The sequence below is a fragment of the Pantherophis guttatus genome, chromosome 1, assembly GCF_059756535.1.
Source record: "Pantherophis guttatus breed Tessera chromosome 1, ASM5975653v1, whole genome shotgun sequence".
NCBI classification, from domain to species: domain Eukaryota; kingdom Metazoa; phylum Chordata; class Lepidosauria; order Squamata; family Colubridae; genus Pantherophis; species Pantherophis guttatus.
Genome location: NC_142063.1, coordinates 134,583,207 through 134,606,597, shown reverse-complemented (window position 1 = coordinate 134,606,597; position 23,391 = coordinate 134,583,207). Strand labels below are relative to the sequence as shown.

The 23,391-nt window shown below is 39.4% G+C and overlaps 1 protein-coding gene across 1 annotated transcript in view; it reads right to left on the bottom strand.

Annotated features, from left to right (window-relative positions):
* The window catches only part of THSD7B (thrombospondin type 1 domain containing 7B), a 550,701-nt gene that overhangs the window by 321,608 nt on the left and 205,702 nt on the right, over positions 1-23,391 (bottom strand). The window contains exons 5-7 of the mRNA XM_060687945.2: positions 15,348-15,514; positions 3,145-3,300; positions 585-782 (exon numbers count right to left, since the gene is read on the bottom strand). Coding sequence (XP_060543928.2) covers positions 585-782; positions 3,145-3,300; positions 15,348-15,514 — 521 coding nt within the window. The remainder of the gene's footprint in view (positions 1-584; positions 783-3,144; positions 3,301-15,347; positions 15,515-23,391) is intronic.

Below are 23,391 nucleotides of genomic sequence, written 5' to 3'. Positions count from 1 at the left end.
TACCTTATGTGGCTTTGTTTACACAAATACAATCAAGGATTTTATCTCCAGCATGCTTTTTTTCCACTGCACAAATTCTACTTGTAGCCCAGTAGCGTCCAATCTCCCCCAACACCTCCTGCCTGAGACCAATATAACTATCATTTACACATGTGGAGCTAAATTCCTGCCGCAACCCACTGAAAACTAGGCCTCAGCCCTGAAATTTTCACTGTGGGGATCTCTCTTTTTTTTATACTGAGGCAATTAAGGTTTTGTGAAAGTCCACAAAGAGGGTAGAATGATTTGCTAGAAAAAACTGATTAAATTATCAAGCAATGTGCTTTCACAAGACAAAGTGTGGTACAAAATAAAGCCACAAACTTTAGTAAAATCCACATCCGAACTTAAGATGTACATCATGAATTCTTTCTAGAAGATAGTATAAAACCTATTGAATATTAATGCAGCATTGATGATGTTAGCACTGATGGTGTTACCTAGTTTGGTAATGAAACATCTGCAAGAAAACAACCAAGCTAAAAGAGCATCAAGGACCCCACAGTGTAGCATATATTTAAATGAAATATCTTTGAGCTACATACCATTGTTGTTCTTGCATTGGGCATACAACACACGGTTTCCTTGTCCACATATTCCATTATAAGGGAAACAGTTTCCTTCTGAAATGCTCCAGTCATAACACATTGGATTGTCACACGGAATAGCCTCTATCAAATGTGGGCAGTTCTCAGAATTACCAATGGAGTCCACAACAATGTATCTGTGCCTCATTTTGAAACCTAAGAGGAGAGGAGAGGGGGGGAGGCAAATAGCTAAAATCAGAAGGAAGAAACAATACTGAATAATTTCCAACCATCAATCTATCTTGAAATGAACAAATACAATAGAGGTAAGAAACACATTTTCCCACAGTTCTAGCTCACTGTCTTTGGCTAGACAGCTCTGCTAACTTTTAAGCTGCCTTGCATATTTACAATGAAATGACAAGAAGGTGCTGTTAAAAATCTCTCAGGTTACATTGCACGTCGTAAAGAAGATCAAATCATGCTTGTACACTTTAGAAAAGAAGACTGATTATGTATTTTTTCCACTTTCCAATTCTCCCTCGCTATTTCTGATGTAGGAAATTACACATTAGCATGTGCCACATATTGAGGGAATGTGGGAAGAAGGATAGACTGGCTGGTGAACATGACTGCTTCTCCATTATGTCTACATATTTGCATTGTTATGAAAAAGACTATTTAAGTTGCTCAATAATAAACTGTAAATAATAGAGCTCTTTTCATATAATATCCAACTCCTGGCGAAATGTGTGGCTGAACAATCTTACTCTCCTTTATAAATTTACTGGTTTCTAGATCTACTTTATGCAAGCATATGCTGTTGGAGGAATCAGAGTATAGGCAGAGTCACTCCCATTTGATCTTTAAAGAAATCCATTTTTTTAAAAAAATCCACATTTGTTAAATAGGTGGAAAAGAGCTTATATGCATGAATTTTTCAATAATCATGTGCAAATCAGAATTTGGCATAAAGCACATTAGCTTTGTTACCAAACTAGGTAACATCATCGGGATAGCGGAGTTCTCCTCTAGCACTGATAATGTTACCGAGCTGGGTAATGAAACTTCTGCAAGAAAACCAAGCTCAGAGAGCACCAAGGACCCCACAGTTCAACATCTGAAGTACAAATATTCTGTTCTGTCAGTACATCAGTTTTAATCAGAAACTCATTCTCATATGCTTCCTGGACTCATTTCATGACTTTGGGGTCCCCATGCTAGTGAACCTTTGAGGCAGTGGTGTCTAAAGAAAAAGGTCAAAGCAGGTAAGATTCAGGTGAATATAGTGATATGCACTAACTACCACCCCTTTTGCGTTGCATCAAAATTGCATACCTTCGAAAGGAATGGGGATTGCAATCTTACGTCATATCCACCCTCTCTTCCACTTTGACACACATACTCAAGACACCCCTGTGGGAAGTGGAACACTTCTACTATATGAGTAGGCATTGCACATAATACCCTCCCACCGACCAGTTCGCTCCCACAGAGAGGGTCTCCTCCGGGTGCCATCGGCCAAGTTATGTCGGCTGGCGACACCCAGGGGGAGGGCCTTCTCTGTGGGAGCCCCAGCCCTGTGGAACGAACTGCCCCCGGAAATACGTAAGATCTCCGACCTCCGGGTGTTTCGCTGCGCACTGTAGACCCTGTTGTTCCGCCAGGCTGGACTATCAACATAATAGTTTTAAATTGGGGTATTTAAATTTTTGGGGGTTTTAAATCTGAGCCAATTTATTTAATTATTTTAAATTTTAATTGCTGTTTTGTCTGTGTTTTTAAATAGGCTGTACACCGCTCTGAGTCCTTCGGGATTATTATTATTATTATTATTATTATTATTATTATTATTATTATTATTAAATCCTAATTTTTAAATAGCAGAGCTATACAGAGAGTAGAGGGGACCGGATAGTTAGTGAGTGCAATCTTGGACTGCTTTCTTATGAAACAAAAAATAGGCAAAGTTAAACACCCAAGTAGGACTAAATTTAATTGTGGATTACAATTCTGATTTGCAAAATAACTATGGTTTGCTAAAAATTAGAACACACGGCAAAGAAGCACGCTTTATAAAGGGAATAAAAAGTAAAACGTATCAGGGGAAACTGAAAGGAAATATTATCCAGTACATCTGCAGAGCATCAGGTTGAAGAAATACCCTACATCCATAATGGCAAACCTATGGCATGCGTGCCAAAGGTGTAATGCAGTGCCCTCTCTGTGGGCATGCAAGCCGTCGCCCCAGTTTAGCTGCACCACACATGCACTTGCACCTCCTGCCAGCCAGCTGGTCTTTGGGTCTCTGCCGCACATGCGCGGGAGGCGGAACATTGGGGGGGGCCACCCGTGCATTCGTGGGGAAGTAGGGTACATGAGGAAGGGCCGTGCACGCATTCAGGGGGCACACACATGCATGGGGGTGGGGGCCATGCGGGGAGGCATACGCTCATTGCATTTTGGGGGTTCAGCCGCGTGCACATTCACACGTGCAGACATGCACTTTGGCCACTCAGTCTGGAAAAAGTTAGCCATCACTGCCCTACATTATGTTGAAACTTATATTCAAATTCACCTTTTCTTCCTTGAATTTCTTGGCAGTCTTCATGAACGCAAGGGCCCCATGCCGACCAGGAAGAAACCACACAATCAGGAGGACACGGAATGGTACACAGTTGAGAAGCAAGAGGAACAGGAGAAAGGCAAAGTTTCTTTTCCGCAGGTCTAGTCACTTAAGAGGGGGGGAAAAACATAAAAAGAAAAAGAAATTGTGTAGCTTATTCCTTTAAATCACTGAGTGTTCCCGAATTCAAATGCATGACTATAGGCAGATTCTCAGCACAGCAACCAAAGGTACATCTGAGTTCAAGCTAACAATAGTGTAATTGTCAGAAGAAATGAAATTTCTTATATTATACTTAAGTTATCTACTTTCATTACTTGGTTGGTTCTTTTTTTAAAAAAAATATATTCTGACCAGGATCTCAGTATCTACTGTTATGAAGAAATTATTTTATTAGATCTACAGTTCAGGACACCATTCATCACAATTGTTTCCCATGAACCGGCCTGCAATCTTGACCTCTTGTCTCATTGTTTTCCTTTTTGATATATTACTGCCTTGATTACGAGTGTTGCTGTTCCATCTCTGCTAGCCTTCACCATGGAGCTCTCTTATTTCCTCAAAAGATACCACTGATCATTGACTAGAATATCTGTAGGATTCTTCCTCGCTGACATCTTCTACATCTCTATCCAAGCATCACCGTGCACTAATACCCTTTAGCCAGTAAGCATGTCACTGAATGCACATCTAAAACAATCACATCTTCTTTCTGAGTTCCCTCACAGTCTACTGCACTGCCACATCCTGATGCCAGGATATAAATGAATGACTAACCAGAATTTTATGGGAGGAAGATGTTTGTTTTATGAACAGGAAGGAAAATGGGGCTCAAGGGTTCAAGGGAATAGTTGAAGAGCAATCTAAACAACAAGTAAGTAAAGGGTATTTTACCTTTAAGTCAAGCACTCTTGAATAAACATGGTAGTGCAAAGAATATACATTCTCTTTGTATAATTTTAACTCAGGTTTGACTTATCCTGGTGGGAAAGATGCTATATCCTATGCTCTATTTTTTTTTTTATTCTATGTGTCCCTGCTCGCAAACCAAGCATGCACATGATGTATACCCTCATGCAGAGACGCATGAAATGCAGAAAGGTCGAGAAACAGGTATTTTAAAGTTTCGTAGCCAATTGCCATAACAATCTTGTTTCATGATGAGATAATATTTAATTCAAAATTAACAGACAGTGGTACTTGGATACAAAGATTACTTTTATTATTACTTATTCCCAAAACAACATTGCCTCTGACATATTCATTTAGGGATTTTAAAAGCTGGCAGGAATCCAATTGACTATACCTTCTGAATACTCTAGTCCTTTTCCTACAGGTTCAAAAAAATATATTCAATATATATAATAGATAAATATTATCTTGCTTGTTTTAGCCATCAAGCTATTCCCTTTCAATGAAGTTCATGCATTTCTTAATATGTCCTTCAGCATTGTTCTTTGCAAAACAATTTATCATTCTGGTACTGGCAAAAAAGCAAATCAGTCTCACTGCATTTTTCTTTCATCTCAAATAGATTCGGTTTCAGCAACACAAAAACAATATTAGCCATGTTGCTAAGTGCTCTCGCTTGTTTAGATATAGTTTTGAAATGCCCATTGGCAACAATCTATTTACTCTAGAGTACACCAACGATAAATTTAGTAAGTCATATTAATTCTAAGACTAAGAAAAATAGGGGTTTTTTTTCAAAATGGAAAAGTTGTAGAAATCAGAAAAATAAAACGCAACAGGCTGCAGTAATGACTCTGCTATTTTAATGCTACAAAAAAGAACCTTCTTAGTGGAAGATAGATAGATATCAAGCAGACAGCAATATTAGCAATTAGCCTGAAACAGAAGTTATAAGAGTACGAAGTTGCAAAAGAAATATTATCAACTCCAGCCGCATAGCGTGAAATACAACTTATGGTAGGCCTGAAGATCCATAAAGATTTAAAATAGGTTAACCTTAGTTGATGTAAAAATATAAATAATGGTATGGAAATTCCTATTACAGTATTATCTTTTTCTCCCTTAAGGGCCACTGATTTCCATAATGGTAACTACAGCCAGTTCTTTTGGATTATTATCACTAACTTCAGACCGTTATTTCCATATAGAGGGAAAGTGAACTTGATGTGCTCATAACCCTGTAAAAAATCCTCCATAAATGGGAAAGTGCAAGAGACACATTTATTCCCTAAACTTAACTAAGATATGGTCCTGTTTAATGTTCCAAATGTTTCCAGCTCAAGGAATCTGGTGCTCATAGCTATTATTTCTGAAGCAAAGCCATCCCTGAAAGTTCAATACACAAAATAACTTTGTCTGTTCAACCTGAGGAACAACAACACAAAGCTTTCTTTGCCGGATGATTTTTTTAAAAAATACTATTTCTAAACCATTTTTTAAAAGTCACATTTAAGTAAGTGATAATAATTTCATATGTTAAGACATATGGTGCAGAACTGTGGGGGCCTATCAGAACAAAATCAAGCATACTTTCAAAGATTTCTTCCGGCAAGGACCCCACTCTATTTATTTATTTTATTTATTTATTTTATTAAACTTGTATGCCGCCCTCTCTCCCAAAGGACTCAGGGCAGCTCACAACTATAAAAAACACATAAAATTCAGTATTCAAATATGAAAACCAATACAATCCCCTTTAAAAAACCCTTCAGTCCAATCCAGCCAGGCCAAATAGCCATGTTTTGAGGTCACGGCGGAAAGAGCGAAGGTCAGGGGTCATCCAGAGCTGATTCCACAGAGTAGGCACGCTCAGAGAAGGCCTGCTCCCTGGGAATCGCCAGTCAACACTGTCTGGCCGACGGGACTCCAAGGAGGCCCTCCCTGTGGGAGCGCACTGGGCGATGGGGAGCTGTCGCTGGCCGCAGATGGTCCACCAGGTACCCCAGGCCTAAGCCACGTAGGGCTTTATAGGTAATTACCAGTACCTTGAATCTCACCCAGAGGGCAACCGGTAGCCAATGCAGGTCCCGCAGGAGGGGTGTAACATGAGAGTGTCGGGACACTCCCATCACTACCTGCACGGCTGCATTCTGCACTAGCTGAAGCCTCCAGGTGGTCTTCAAGGGAAGCCCCATGTAGAAAGCATTGCAGTAGTCGATCCGGGAGGTGACGAGCGTGTGAGTGACTGTGCACAGGTCATCATGGTCCAGATAGGGGCGCAACTGGCGCACCAGACAAATCTGAGCAAATGCCCCCCTAGTCACGGTCATAACATGGTCGTCCAGAGTCAATATTTACACCATAACAGTAATTAAACTCTTCAACTACTAGTGGAGGTCAAGTCTTCCAATGGAATCTGACGGGCTACCATAAATGTGTCTTGAAGAACAGACTGGCATTCTAAAACTCACCATAACAGGTGTGGGGAACTATGGCCCTTTTATGACTTTGGACTTCAACTCTCAGAATTCCTAAGCCAGCCATGCTGACTCAGGAATTCTGGGAATTGAAGTCCAGAAGTCATAAAAGGGCCACAGTTCCCCACCTCTCATATAGATGAACAAAATCATCGAACTGCTTGACTCAGATAGACTTCAGGCCAAGGCAATATTCAAAGAGACTTGAACACTAATGCTCAAACCATCTGTGAGTTACTTACAAACATCATGTGGTTGAAATGCGGGTTACAAGTAAAAAGTCTTGTTAAATAAAAAAAAAATACCTGACAATGAGTCTGACTCAGAATCTGACTTGCTGAGTACTATGATAGTAGTAGTAGTAGTAGTACTATGAAGTACTACCCTCAAAGAGGGTAGGAGTGCTCTACCCTATAGAGCACTGCACACCAGAACAACTAGACACAAGATCAGTTTTTTCCTGAACACCATCACTCTGCAAAACAAATAATTCCCTCAACACTGTCAAACTATTTACTAAGTCTGCACTACTATTAATCTTCTCATTGTTCCCACCACCCATCTCCTTCCACTTATGACTGTATGACTGTAACTTTGTTGTTTGTATCCTTACGATTTATATTGATAGTGTTTCCTGATTGCTTATTTGTACCCTATGACTATCATTAAGGGTTGTACCTTATGATTCTTGATGAACGTATCTTTTCTTTTATGTACACTGAGAGCGTATGCACCAAGACAAATTCCTTGTGTGTCCAATCACACTTGGCCAATAAAAAATTCTATTCTATTCTAATAAAATACAAACTTATTTTCTTCAAGGAAATAGCATAGTCCATGTATTATCTTTACAAGTTCAATTTAGTCTAAACATCACAGTATTAATAATATTCAGTCAAGACAATTGTACTCAAATACTATAATGTGCTACTTTTGTTTTATATTAATATAATAAAATACTATGAAAAGGAATAAATAAATATATGTTTTAAAAATCTACAGCATCCTTACTATGGTACAATAGTAAATTGGATTAAATTGGCCCAAAGTAAATTTAGTATTAAAAATTTCTACATATTATATTGATCTTAACTGTAATCTTGGGTGCTTAGAACAACAGATATTTACGCTCCCTGATACTGATAAAAACAAAAACAAAAACAAGTAAGAAAACAAAATATGATATCCTTGGATCTCTCTCTCTCTCTCTCTTTCTCCCGCGATCCTTTCAATCTCCTAGAAAGAATATTACAGCTTCTTATGGTTATTTAACTTCATATTCCCTACAGATTGGAAAATATCAGCAGGCTGAATTGAGACCTTTCCTGAATACAACAACAAAAAACACCTTAGAATGGCTTTTTAAACAAATGAGAACATCAAGACAGATTGTCTTTCAGAAGGACTATTGGATCTGACTTCTCTTTAGTCAATATTAAAGTCTCAGGCAATGAATCGTGATATCCAGAGAAGAAAAGTCAATACATGCCTGATATGTGCTAAAATCTTTTGAAATTATTTGTTACTTCACTTTAAGGTAAATAAAATATGAAAGTATTATACAGTATTATATTATATGTTAAGTGATTCTATAAGTATGCCTTATGTTGTAGGCTCACATCTCTTTATCTCTCTCTATATGAAATATTTATGCATTTAAAATGTAAGTATGCCAGTTTATCAGTAACTAATGAATTGTATTTTTATATATTTTTAAACTACTATAGTTACTATGCTATTGTACACTTACAACATATAACAATGGCCCTAAAATTATAAGAACAAAGGAGTGAACCATCTGCACATTATTTTTAATTGGAATAATTAATCCGATATCAATTTAATGGACAATTAATGGAGAGGTAAAAAATTGTGGCCCAAAAGAATATATTTATTTTTCTGAAAGGCATGAATCTTTTCTAAAATAGATATAAGTTGGATGTTTTAGGCTTTAGCTATTAACTTGTAAAAATTACCAAAGACAACAATCCATTAACATTAACTTTTAACAGGAAAAATAGCTCTTTTAAGTGGAGACTGAATGAGATGCTGCAAAAGGAAATGGTAGTGAAGAATTGTAAAAAGAAGTTAAAAGAATTTTTTTGAGAATAACCTTAATAAAGGTACAAGACTAAGAACAGTTTGGGATGAAAGCAAAGCTTTTGTAACAGAGTATTTTTATACACAAAATAGTGAATTTAAAAAGAAAAGGAAATAGAAAATACAAGTGATTTTGGATGAGATAAAAATAAAGGAAGAAAAAAATTAAAAATCACCAAGGAGCACAATTATTACCCAGCAAATTAAGCTTCTAGAGAGCCATTTATATTAATAGTGAGAGAGATGAACTATGCAAACCAAAGAAGTTTTGAATTTTCAAATATACCAGGAAATGGATTGGCATATAAGTTGAGAAAAGAGAAAGAAAAAGAAGTGATACTAAAATTGGAAGAAGAATATACTATAAAACAGATAATGCCAATATGCTAAACATTTTTATTCAGTATTATTCTACTTTATATAAAGGAAAAGAGCAAAGTAAGACAGAATTTCAAGTACAATTGTATACCAACAATGAACTGCTAATTTGTATAAAATTTTCTTAGAATAGCTTCAGCCACGGTTGACTAATCTATTATGTTAGTTAGATTAATGTGCAAAGAGGATTCAGCAACAAAGAAGTGACACAATATCTGACTCAATACTGTCCTAAAAACAGTAGCTCTAGCCATGCAATATCCTGTATTTCTAAACTGACTGGAGAATTATTATTAGTACATAATAGCTGGTGTTGTGCATAATTGACATTTACCATGAAGAAAGAGTCAAGAATAACCAACCTATTATGAGCTTTTTAATGGTCTTGCTATATCATCTTTAAGGCACACTGTGTAGGTTGCTGCCATTGTGTGAAGATTTAATGCGATTGCTAGATATTTCTACCTTCAGTTTCACTGCAGCAATTATCCAGGTGGTAAGCTATTCCAAAGCTCACTGTCTTGCTATTAAGCAATCAACACAGACAGAGAGTTTTGTGCTATCCTCCCGTGATGAATATAGCATAGCACACAAGATAGGAGCAAGGCAAGATATACAGGGCATCTGATCATTCAGTAAAGAAGCTCTAATGTAGGAATTAATTTAAGAAAAGTCTGCAACGATCTGCATAAATTCCTATATCTACAATCACAAATAAAAAGACTTTATTAAAGCCTATTGTGTAACAGTTGTCACAAAAGCAAATGTTTTATTTGCCCTGAAAACACTGCTATATAATAATATATAGCGTGCTTGGCAGGAATATTATTAGGGTAGTGTATACATATATTTGTGTATGTTCACTACCTTAAGTTACTTATAAAGTGATCGAGGCAGGAAAAAAATCAAATAAATAAATAGTGATTCTTTTTGTACAATTCATTTCCTAATTTTATTTATTTATATATATATCACCATTCCACAAAATGGCTTATGGTGGTTCACATAAAAACTGGAACATAAAAACAATTAATGCCACTAAAAACTTTCCATAACACTGTCTAATATAAACTGTAAATTAAAAAAACAAACAAACCAAAACCCTTACAGATAAATCACAAATCAATGGGAGCAAATAACCAGCATCTCTTAACATCTCAGACACATCAACTATTTTGTGAAACAAAACTATTATAAATGGCATTGCCACTAAGAACTATGCTAATCATTTATTCGGAACAGAGACTATACCATTTCTTCCCCTGTTGAGTGAACAGGGTGGGCAAATTCAATTCAGAGTATTTTCAGGGTGAAAAGTCTTAGGAATCAAGCCACATGGGACTTAAGACTAAAACTAGTATTTTGAAAGGCACCCATTCATAACCAGTGCAACCATGTGATAAAGGTTCCTATCCGCTAATACTGTGTTTCCCCAAAAATAAGACCCTGTCTTATATTTTTTTTGAACCCTGAAATAAGTGCTTGGCCTTATTGCCATGCGCTCAAAAACCCGATTGGGCTTATTATCAGGGGATGTCTTATTTTGGGGGAAAAAGGGTAGTCAGGCTACAGTATCAATGGAGTTTCTGAAAAAAAAATTTAAAGGCAGTCATCTCAGATGCATTGCTGAATCATCTTTAATATCTATTCCTTCCACTTTCAGTATTAAGGGGGAAAAATTGGTTGCAAGTTAAATTTTGCTCTTTTCATGCATTTACATCACTGAATTTCCAAACTTCCCTGGAAAGTAGGCTACCTGTAAACTGATAATTATAAAACCTAAGTAATACATTTATACCTTGTTTTAAGGGAGTCATGTAGGAAAAGGAATTGCAGAACATGGGAGCGGACTTAAAACAGGGACCAGTCTAGAATCTCTACAAAGCCACAAGTGGACTAAATCCAATCTCCTCCCCTTGAATTCTGTAGACTCTTAACTAACTCCAGGCGGGTGCTAACTGTTAATTGAGAAGATTTCTGTGCATAGGCTGTTTAGCAATACATCAGTTTAATCAGTTTCCTTCATGTATGGACTTTCTCTGTCGTGTCTGACAAAGTAGCTTTAATCTGATCCATACTAGTTATACAAATGTTTGACAACAAACCATTAATCAATAGGTGAATGCCCCAATAATGTAAAACTAGTTAGAATATGCTTATAACTTGTCAGAAGCTATGTCATTTATTAAGACAATTAAGCCCATTAGAATAGATACATATTTTTTTATTATCCATGTCCACTTTAGGAAAACAAATCAATTCATTTCATCATATCCTTCTGTACTTTATTCTTGATGTTCCTGTTTCCTGTATTTGAGAAAAGGTAAGGTCCGGGTTGTTATCTACTGTGAATTTTATTCTGTGCCCATTAAATATACTTTCAGTTTCAGCTCTTCCATTAATCAATTCCACATGTTTACTGGCTGCTTCTCAATGACACAATCACACCTTGAGGCTAGAGAATCACTATTATGGATCCTAACTCATCAAACCAGTCCTGCTGGTATAATTGCAGCAGGTAAAATGTTGTTTCTAGCCTTACAAGATCCTCATGAAAAAACAGCACTCATTCATTTTCCAATTTATGAGAAAGTCACATAACTATTGATTGTACTGATCATATGTCATAGCCCTTCCCCTCATCAGCCCTCACCGGCAGAACGATTAACATTTTTTTTGTTACTGTTTGCCTTTTAAAGTACAACAGGAGAGAAAATTCAAGAGAAGCAGACATAAAAAAGAAAAACATAGATATATGAAGTTAAAATTAATTATAGGCTGTACATGGCATTAAAGATGGAAGAGGGTCTGAAAATATGTGGCTATTGATTTAAGGTCATATTGCAATAAATTACTCTTGTAATTAGAGGTTTATTGCCACAAATAATTCGATGTTTGGAAAACAACATGAAGAATTAAGCACAGAAAATAATCCTTTTTAGTGGCAAACTGAAACCTCTTTTTAGATCTATCACATTGAATTCAGTAGAGCTTATGGTTTCAATATTAATAGTTTCAGAGTCACTGGATTATATACATCTGTTTATAGATTGCAATTAAGTAAGAAGTAAGACTGTTAAATCATACCTCCTATATTACAATCAGGATTTTTAGTACATTTTTGGCTCTTACAGAAGTGGTAATATGAGAAAGTAGAGAGTTGTATTTTATGCTTCCCCTTAACATCAAACCATTTTATCTCTATAAGCCATTCATGTCCATGTCTCTATCTCCAATGTGCTTTCTCCTTTTATTAATCTCATGGCTGAACTGTATTATTATTTAGTCTGGAGATTACAGCAGGCAAAAATCAGTCTGTGACCCTTCGCCATGTCTTAAGGCAAAATGAAAGGTTATGTAAACCACAACATCTGAATAAGAAAAGGAATGGATTAGTTTAATCTCTAAATACATAGCAGTATATTACATGAAAAAGGAGGATAAGAAGAAAGAACAGGTGCACAGGAATGTCCAATATATTCTGGTTTATTGGATTACTATTTTTCTTCCTGAAACAAACGTGTATTATTCCATAAAAGAAACAGCGATCCAGTTGTAGGCACACATCATAGGAGTATATATGGTTAGGTCCATACAAGAGCTTATTCTGGTATTTCTCCATGCGCTTTGTAGTCAAAGCCCCAGGTGGGCATACTGTTAATGCCTAGAATTGAAGTCCATCAAAGCCTTGCCCAAAAACAGTCCTGCTCCATCTGGATAAGTGTCTGCTTCAGAAAGAGCTGAAGTGAGTTTTGCCAGGGACGTGCCTTAAGTGTACAGATTCCTTTCAAATTTCCAGTGACCCTCACATTTGGTCATGGGCCTCTTCCCTGAGCTTTTAAAACTTAGAGAATGAAATCCCCTGCATGATATTATATGACCACCTGAGCAATACCTTTCTTAGAAGTAAATACCAGATGATAAAACTATGAATAGGTGGTTGAATTCTCTGAGGTGCATATCAAACAAAACTTGGGGAAAAGTCAATAAGCCAAGATGTTTCAACCAAAAGGATTTAAAATCATGATAGACTCACTGTCAAACTAGTTACTGTGTCTGCATTACTATTAATCTTCTCATCGTTTCTATCACCCATCTCCTCCCACTTATGACTGTAACCTTGTTGCTGGTATCCTTAAGATTTATATTGACTGTTTCCTAATATTATTTGATTGCTTATTTGTTTCCTATGCCTATCCTTAAGTGTTGTATCTTATGATTCTTGACAAATGTATATTTTATGTACACCGAGAGCGTATGCACCAAGACAAATTCCTTGTGTGTTCAATCACACTTGGCCAATAAAGAATTCTATTACTGTCTATTTCAAAACAGGAATTTAAAATGGAATCAATTCATTTGTTTTGCAGTAGGAGTCCATTTTTACTAGAATTCTGAGATAAGGGCTGACCTTTATTTTTGGAAAATAATGTTTGGGTATTATTGGGCTCTGTCTTTAAACAAAATAAAATATACCAATTCTATGTCAGACTGAGAGCAAAGTTAAGGACACTCTGAAAGTTTCCATATATCTCTTCTGAAACCACTGAGCACCATAGATAGCTCCTAATGCACTGTATGCACTCTATACTCTACACACCCAAGGTCAACAAATTCAAAACCTGATGAAGGATTTGAACCGCATAGAATAGTGTCTGGCTACCAATGTCTGATAAATCCCAAATAGAATGAAAGCAGTCATGTAGTGTCTCCTGTGGCCAATATAACTAAAAACTCCATGTAGGTTACATACTGTGTAAAAACCCTTTTACATGGGGGCATGACATAATGTAAAATCTGTATCTCCCTGCACTGAGTGCTTCGGGGAAGGTGGACTTTATACCCTTCTGAGCTCTTCTAAAGAAAAAAAATCGCTTTTATTGTAATGTATTAAAACAGCAGTATTAACTGGTCTTTGATGTTTATTATGGGAAACATTCCCCCTTCGATTTTAAAGCAGCATAAAACTTTGGAAAATCTTTTCCCCACAGCAGTGAACTAAACCAATTAACCATGATTTTTCCTAATTAATTCTAAGAGCTGACTTCTATAAGTTGGCTGCATTGCAATACTTTTGTATTTCAAATTAGACGATTTCAAAGATCTGCTTTTATGGCTTGGATCAAGCTAGTCCCCTTAAGTTTTTTTTGATGGTTCCATGTCTGTTCAGTAAAACTCTGACACCAGGGCAACCATCCAGAGGAAAGAAAGCAGAAGATAACACACATAGCAGAACCGCTAATGAACATAGTGAACAAAGGGAGTGATTATCTTGCTCGCTTTATAAAGAGTTTCCCTGCAAAAGCTGAATATAAGCTTAGTAGGAGGCAAAGGTGTTTTTTGTGGTGGGCAGGGTGGCGATAAAAGTGCCCAACCCCCCTCTTATAAATGGACGGAATTGATAATCAGCAACAGCTAGCAGAGAATTCAGGCCAAATGAGAGAGGCAAGCAACGTCTCTTAAAGACGGACTCGGTTTTTCTTCACAAACAAGCCAGTTCTGGGTTTCAGGTACAGGATTTTGACAACCATTTCTGCAACAAAATTATATATTTCAAAAGAATGGGTATGTAAAATAAGTACAAAACATTTTATTTATTTAAATTTCTGTGCCACCCATCGCTCTACCAAGAGATTCTGAGCAGCTCAAAGAACAAGATAAACAATTACAGGAATAAAACATTAGATCATCATCGGACGTTAAAAGTTAAAGCGTTACAGTTAATATTAGAACAGATGTAAAGAGCCAATGTGTAGACAGAATGGAGGTGGATTCTTCTACTAATCTACTAGCCACCTCCAAAATAGGATGCCCTCATCAAAATGAGTCAGTTTGACAAACTAAAACAAATACACACGATCCTTATTTGACAATTCCGTACCAGATAATATGTCCACTCTTTCAATGCATTTTTTATTTAAAACTCTGTGCATACATGCGTACTACATGGCATTAATCTAAATTTTACTTATTTGCAATCGTAACACAAAATGATATTTTTCCAATTTTGCTACAAAACATGTATTCTGCCTTTCCATTTTTATTTCATGTCAGTTTGGTTATTTATTCAGATTGCCTTACACAGACTCAAAGCAAGCTTTCTCCCCCCCCCCCCCAGTTCACTTAGATATGAGGCAGCTAAAACATGGGATTTTCTGTATACCCATTCTCCCTCCCCGCCCCCTCTCTCTCTCTCACACGCACACACACACACACACACACACACACACACACACACACATCCCTATCCCTATTTCACCAGAAGAGATATAAATAATTTCTATATACCTTCCTTTGACTTGTGCATTTCCTCCAAAGTTGTCTGGGCACAATAGACCTCGCGGATCTGTATCCCACCTCCACAGAGTGCTGCGTGTTTATCGAGTCGAGGATCCTGCCTTTCCAACAGGAGAGAAACATCACATTCCTTCCATTCAGAGGTTTTCCATGAATATCTTGTAGAGAATAAGGAATGGAAAACATTTCTGTAAAGTCCACTCACAAAGAGATCAATTTAACAATTTTGCAAATAAAAGAACTGAAAGACAAGATGCAATTTTTGAAGCATAAATTCCATCCATTTTAGAGGATAAGGATAAGGATAAGGATAAGGATAAGGATAAGGATAATTTTATTTCTATACCGCCCCTCTCCCGAGGGACTCGGGGCGGTGTACAGCCGGGTAAAACACAATACAAATATCACAATTTAAATTTTAAAATTCTTAAAAGTATTACATTTAAGGCCAAAATTAGCTTAAAAACCCAAAAAATTTAAGAACTCCGAATTTAAAACTCAATTATGAAGCTAGCCCTGTCTGTCGGAAGAGCAGGGTCTTAAGAGCACAGCGGAAAACTCGGAGGTCAGAGATCTTGTGTATGTCCGGGGGCAGTTCATTCCAAAGGGCAGGGGCTCCCACAAAGAAGGCTCTCCCCCTGGGTGTCACCAGCCGACATAATTTGGCCAACGGCATCCTGAGGAGTCCCTCTCTGTGGGAGCGAACTGCTCGGTGGGAGGCTATCGGTGACAGAAGGCGGTCTCGTAAGTACCCAGGTCCTGAGCCATGGAGTGCTTTAAAGTGGTAACCAACACCTTGAATCAAACCCAGAAGACCACTGGGAGCCAATGCAGCTCGCACAGGAGAGGTGTTACATGGGCGCAACAAGTTGCACCCATAATTACCTGTGCGATGTCGCATTCTGGACCAGTTGGAGCCTCCGAGTGCTCTTCAAGGGGAGCCCCATGTAGAGAGCATTACAGTAGTCCAGCCGGGAGGTAACAAGGGCGTGAGTGACTGTGCGCAAGGCGTCCTGGTCCAGAAAGGGACGCAACTGGCGAATCAGGCGAACTTGATAGAAAGTCCCCCTTGCCACGGCCGTCATATGCTCATCTAAAGACAGCCGTGCATCCAGGAGGATGCCCAGATTGCAAGCCCTCTCTGTGGGGGGTAGAGATTCACTCCCTATAGACAGCAATGGCGGCAGCTGACTATACCGGGACGCCGGTAGCCACAGCCACTCGGTCTTGGAAGGGTTGAGTCTGAGCCTATTTCTCCCCATCCAGACCCGTACGGCCTCCAGGCAGCGGAACATCATGTCAAGGGCATCATTGGGGTGGTCTGGGGTGGAGATGTACAGCTGAGTGTCATCAGCGTACTGATGTACCCTCACCCCAAAACCACAGTTGATGTCACCCAGCGGCTTCACATAAATGTTGAACAGAAGGGGCGAGAGGACCAACCCTTGCAGCACCCCCCCCAAGCAAGGCGCCTCGAAGTCAACCTCTGCCCCCCTGCCAACACAAACTGCAAGCGGTCGGAGAGGAAGGAGGAGAACCACCGCAACACGGTGCCTCTTATGGCACTGCGATGGTATCAAAAGCCGCTGAGAGATCTAATAGGACTAGAACAGAGGAACAAACTCTGTCCCGAGCCCTCCAGAGATCATCCACCAATGCGACCAATGCCATTTCTGTGCTGTACTCCTGTCTGAAGCCCGACTGGTAAGGGTCCAGATAGACAGCTTCATCCTGGTACTGGGAGAGCTGTCGTGCCACCACACTCTCAACAACCTTCGCCACAAAGCGAAGGTTGGAGACCGGACGGTAATTTGCTAATACAGCCGGGTTCAGGGAAAGCTTCTTGAGGAGGAGCCTCACCACCGCCTCCTTCAAGACGGCAGGAAAGGTCCCCTCACTCAGAGAAGCATTTATAATCCCCTGGAGCCAGCCTTGTGTAACCTCCCGGGAGGCCAGTACCAACCAGGAGGGACACGGATCCAATAAACATGTGGCAGCACTAAGCCTACCCAGAATCCTGTCCATGTCCTCAGGAGCTACAAGGTCAAACTCTTCCCAGATAATGTTCTCAAGACCTACCCCTATCTCCCCCCCTGGACTCACCCAGTCGGAGTCCAAGCCTTCCCAAATCTGAGCGACTTTATCATGCAGGAACTGCACAAACTCCTCAGCTCGACCCTGCAAGGGGTCTTCCCGCGCTCCCCCCCCGAAGAAGGGAACGGGTCACCCTAAACAGAGTGGCTGGGCGGTTCTCTGCAGATGCGATAAGAGTGGAAAAATAGTTAGATTTTGCCACTTTTATCGCCACTGGGTAGGTCTTGATATAAGACCTCACCAGTGTTCAGTCGGAATCAGATTGACTAGTCCTCCAGACATTCTCTAGGCGTCTTTTCCGATGTTTCATCTCTCTCAGCTTCTCGGAGAACCAAGGAGCCAATTGAGATCAACATCGGGTGAGAGGCCACAAAGGCACGATGCGGTCTAAAGCCCCGGTGGCTGCCCTATCCCATGCGGCCACCAGGTCTTCAGTCGAGTCGTGTGCCAGAGTCTCAGGAAATGGCCCAAGCTCCATCAGGAACCTATCAGGGTCCATCAGGTGCCTGGGACAGAACCACCTGGTCGGTTCTGTCTCCCTGCGGCGAGGGAGGAATTTACTTCATCCACATTCCCTCAGGAATAGGTCTGAATATCTCAGGATTTCCTAAATTGAAAGAAACCAACAAGAGGAAAGAAAAAACATGAGGGGAAAATACCCCAGTAAATATTAGTAACCAAAGTTTAAGGTATTATTTAAACTAAGAAAACCTATAGAGGTTTTTTTTTTAATGACAGAGAAAAGTGTACATCAAAAGGATTTAGACCATCTCACACTTTTGTTTCAAACTTGTCCTATTCCTAGCGTGCAGGGGTGAAATCCAAAATTTTTCCCTACCGGTTCTGTGGGCATGGCAGGGGAAGGATATTGCAAAATCTCCATTCCCACCCACTCCAGAAGAAGGATACTGCAAAATCTCCATTCCCTCCCCTCCTGGGGGAAGGATATTGCAAAATCTCCATTCCCACCCCACTCTGGGTCCAGTCAGAGATGGTATTTGCCGGTTCTCCAAACTGCTCAAAATTTCCACTACTGGTTCTTCAGAACCTGTTAGAACCTGCTGGATTTCACCCCTGCTAGTGTGCCATCTCAAATGGTTCTGTCTTTCATTTGATGTGTTTTATTTCATTAAACATGTCACAGCTCCAATTGGCCACTCTGCATTGTGGCAGAACTAAACCCTAGTCACCTGCTTCCTTGGTGGCCATTTCATTCATCCTGGGCTGCTAGACTGGTGAAAAGTTATACTTTTTCTTTTTCTTTTTCTATCTTTGCTGTAAGTTTTTTTCTATCTTCATTATAAAACTATGGACATTTCTTTTGACTAGGATGGTATAAGGCTCCTGTTTTCAGCAGGGGGCTGGACTAGGAGGTCATTTCCAGATTTATGATTCCATATTCTATGTTTTCTCTTCCTTACCGGATGAATTTGAAAAGAGTTCCACTATCCATAGGAAGAATAATAAACAGCAGTATATAGGTAGACACAGAAGCTTGCAAGAACAAAGAACTGGACAAGGCTCATAGCAAAGCTCTTCAATGAAACCATGTGTCCTAAAAGATTTGCCTACAGAAAAGACTACAGTTCTAAAACATTTTCCCCCAGCTCATCACTGTGCATTGCCTTGAACTCTGTGATTTCTTTTAGACGTATAAATCAGTCTTCAACCTGATTTATATAAAGACAGTATGGTAAGCCACTGAAAACCACTTTCAATTGGAATAGCATATAAACCACTTCCAACTAAATATTCCATTTATGCCATTGTGGATTGGAGTATCATATTGGACTAACAAACAAGACTTCATATTGGTTGGAATGAATTCTTTTGGTTAGTTTGCTAAATGCTCCCTTTAGCGACATGGTACTAGACCAGTAGGGTAATATGTAGATTTTGAAAGATAGTAAAAAGTTGGCTTGGGAACGTACTATAAATATTCACATCTTATTTTGGAGCTTGTTTTCTTCCATGGTAAGTACATCAATTATTATGAATTGGCTTGAATTTGATACTTATTTGCATTTTGTCTTTTCCCAGGAAATTCCAATTTTATCCAAATGTGCCTGGAATTGTCTATGTACATGTATCATGAAGAGAGTAAGTGAAGTGTGTGTGTGTGTGTGTGTGTGTGTGTGTGTGTAAGAGAGAGAGAGAAAGAGAAAGAGAAAGAGAAAGAAAGAGAAAGAGAGAGAGAATAGCCTATCAGCCTTCCTAACTCTTATTTACTGAAAATCAAACATTGTAAGTCTATACAAAGAGGGTATTTTACCCAAAGAAAGGAAAATTACAGTGACATTTGCTTTTATTCTCTCTATAGTTTTACAAAAAGACTCTCAGAAACACTTGGGTTATTTTCCTCTTGTTTTATTCTCACAATGTACCTACTGGCACTTCCACGGTTTCTTGGCATCACACAGAACTGCTGATAAGTGTGAAATCAGTGTCCCATGTATGCTGAGAGACCTTTTCCTCTTCAAGTCTGGATGCCTGCATACTCCTATTCAATAGCTTTTATTTTACTGCTTTTAAAGAGATGAACATTCTGGTTTTCAGCTAAGGTTGAGCACAGTGTAGCAGAATTCTGAATTTGCAAAAATATCCTCGGCATGCTCTCACTTCAAGGATAGTATTTTCATCTAACAGTAGCTTTGATCTAGTAGCCTGACTCCTTCTTTTGGCACACAGCCCTCTAACCCATAATCAATCTATCTATCTATCTATCTATCTATCTATCTATCTATCTATCTGTAGGTCTTTGGTTATTCGGGTTTTCTCCCGCGTAAAATTGGAAGTGTCTTGGCGACGTTTCGACGAAGTCTCATTCGTCATCTTCAGGCTGATGTTTTCGGCTTCGTGCTTCTAGGAGCAATGTGTGATCGCAACTGTTTCTTCCTTTTAACTGCCAGTGGGGGTGTGAACTGATTGGGTGGGAGCTTGGCTGTGTTCTGATTGGGTGGAGGTGTGTTCTGATTGGGTGGGGGTTTGGCTGTGCTCTGATTGGCTGGGGGTATGTTCTGTTTAGGTGGGGGCTTGGTTGTGCTCGGATTAGTCTGAGTTGCAGGGGGATTTGAGCTGGTGAGCTGCTCAATCCCCCTGCAACTCAGACTAACCCAAGCACAACCAAGCCCCCACCTAAACAGAACATACCCCCAGCCAATCAGAGCACAGCCAACCCCCCATCCAATCAGAGCACAGCCAAACCTCCACCCAATCAGAACACACCTCCACCCAATCAGTTCACACCCCCACTGGCAGTTAAAAGGAAGAAACAGCTGCGATCACACATTGCTCCTAGAAGCACGAAGCCGAAAACACCAGCCTAAAGATGACGAATGAGACTTCGTTGAAACGTCGCCAAGACACTTCCAATTTTATGCGGGAGAAAACACCTGCGAAAACCTCAGAAAACATGTGTGTGTGTGTGTGTGTGTGTGTGCGTGCGCGCACACACACACACATACTTTATCTACTTCTGATTTCTAACTTACCAAAAGCAGAAGATCAAGTCAACAAGAATTCAGTAATTCAATAAAAGTTGAGGTCAGAAGCCACAGGCAGGGATAAACTTTAATAAATTTAAAACCTCATCGCTTTTAGATAATTATATGCCTGATAGTTATGTTACACATCTAGTTCTATGCCTAAACATTATGTACTAACCTTCTACATATATGTTTCTTTCATATTTTGTTAAGTTCTAATATTAAACTTACTTTCTCTTTTTAAGGACAATGACCAGGAAGACAGATTGTGCAAAAACGTGACATTATGAGCCATGGTGGTGCAGTGGTTAGAGTGTAGTGCTGAAGGCTACTTCTGCTGACTGCTGGTTGCCTGCAATTTGGCAGTTCAAATCTCACCAGGCTCAAGGTTGACTCAGCCTTTCCATCCTTCCGAGGTGGGTAAAATAAGGACCCAAATTGTTGGGGGCAATATGCTGACTCTGTAAACCGCTTAGAGAGGGCTGTAAAGCACTGTAAAGCAGTATATAAGTCTAAGTGCTATTGCTATTGCTATTATGAATGCTTTAAAAATTCTGAGAGCAGTGAAACAGCAATGAAAGAGCACAGACTGAATTCTTTATCCTTTGTTTCCTCCAATAACTTCCCCACCCCACCCCACCCCGCAAATAACCTCTGAACATAGTCTACAAAATACTGAGGAAGATCTCTATTTGAAAAGTAAGTTTACCTCGCGCTGGCAACACATTTATTTTATTCATAAGATTGGATATGCTTTTTTTGTGATGGGAAAACAACTTCTGAGGGTGTTTCCTACATGCCTTAGCAGCAGATTCTTAATAGGTTAGGCAAATGGCTCAGAGAGTCAATGCGTAAAACATTGAGAATTTAACAATTCATGACCATACTTTAAAGTGTGCTTGGAAAGCAATCGTGCAGATTTTTCAGTCTCTGTATCCTGGGAACCAGGATCTTTATATCGGTTAGTAACTACCACTTGGGTCAATTTTGGCATACTTTTCATGTAGAGCATAGTTTTGCATAGTCCAAGTTGGAATGTGCTCAAGGCACCCAGAATGCTGCAAATCCATTTGACTCATGACCAGCCATGTTCTAGCAGTAACATTGCAACTGCACTCCTCTCTAGAATTGTCATCAGGGAAGCTAGCAATAGCTGAAAACCAAAGAGCACACACACAAACACAATCTCCCCAGGCTGCTCTTTCAAAGGAAGCGCAAACCATCAAACGACAAGCTGAACTTCATTTCCAAAGCCAGATATCCTCTTACTCATTTCTTTGTTCTCATTTCACTCTTTACCAAACTTAGGCAATGCCCCAAAGAATGCTGACGCAAAGATACCTATAATATTTTTCTGCTTGGATGTGTTCTGATACAGAATGCCATTCCCACTGCATGGATCAGACCTGCAATTCTACTCTGCAGCAAGGCTGCAGACTGGCTATTCTAATAGAATTTTTCAAATCTGATTGTGCTTTATCTCATCCTTCTTATTCAGGTAGTCCTCAACCACAATTGAGCCCCACATTTCCATTGCTAAGCAAGACACTTACGTTTTGCACCATTTTATGACCTTTCTTGCCACAGTTCTTAAGTGAACCACTGCAGTTGTAATGTTAGTAATACAGTTGCTAAGTGAATCTGGCTTCCCCATTGAGTTTGTTTGTCAAAAGGTCACAAAAGCTAGTCACTTGACCCTGGGACACTGCAACTGTCATAAATATGAACCAGCTACCAAGCATCCAAATTGTGATCATGTGACCATGGGGATGCTGCAACAATCGTTAAGTGTGGGAAACGGTCATAAGTCACTTTTTTCAATGCTGTTGTAACTTCAAATGATCACTAAATAAATGGTTGTAAGTCAAGGACTACCGGTAGAATTACTTTGTCTGAGCTACTTCCTGAATGCAATCTAGCTATTCTAGACTTTAAAACAAATGTTCCTGCACTTCTCTTTGAAAGTCATCTTATTTTCTATACTAAAAAAATAAATAAAAAACATCCCGAGATGCATGGAGGACAAGGATTCAGGTATCTGTGTCATTTGTTCTTCATTCGATCAAAAGATGTCAACCATAGGACTGACCCTAAAGCCACTAGAGCAGTGGTAGAATTCAATTTTTTTTACTACCGGTTCTGTGGACGTGACTTGGTGGGCGTGGCTTGGTGGGCACGGCAGGGGAAGGATACTGCAAAATCTCCATTCCCACCCCACTCCAGGGGAAGGTTACTGCAAAATTCCCATTCCCTCCCCACTCCTGGGGGAAGGATATTGCAAAATCGCCATTCCCATCCCACTCATGGGCCAGCCAGAGGTGGTATTTGCCGGTTCCCCGAACTACTCAAAATTTCCACTACCGGTTCTCCAGAACCTGTCAGAACCTGCTGAATAACACCCCTGCACTAGAGGCACCTGAAGATCAACTCTGGTGAAATGAGAAATGTAACGGTAT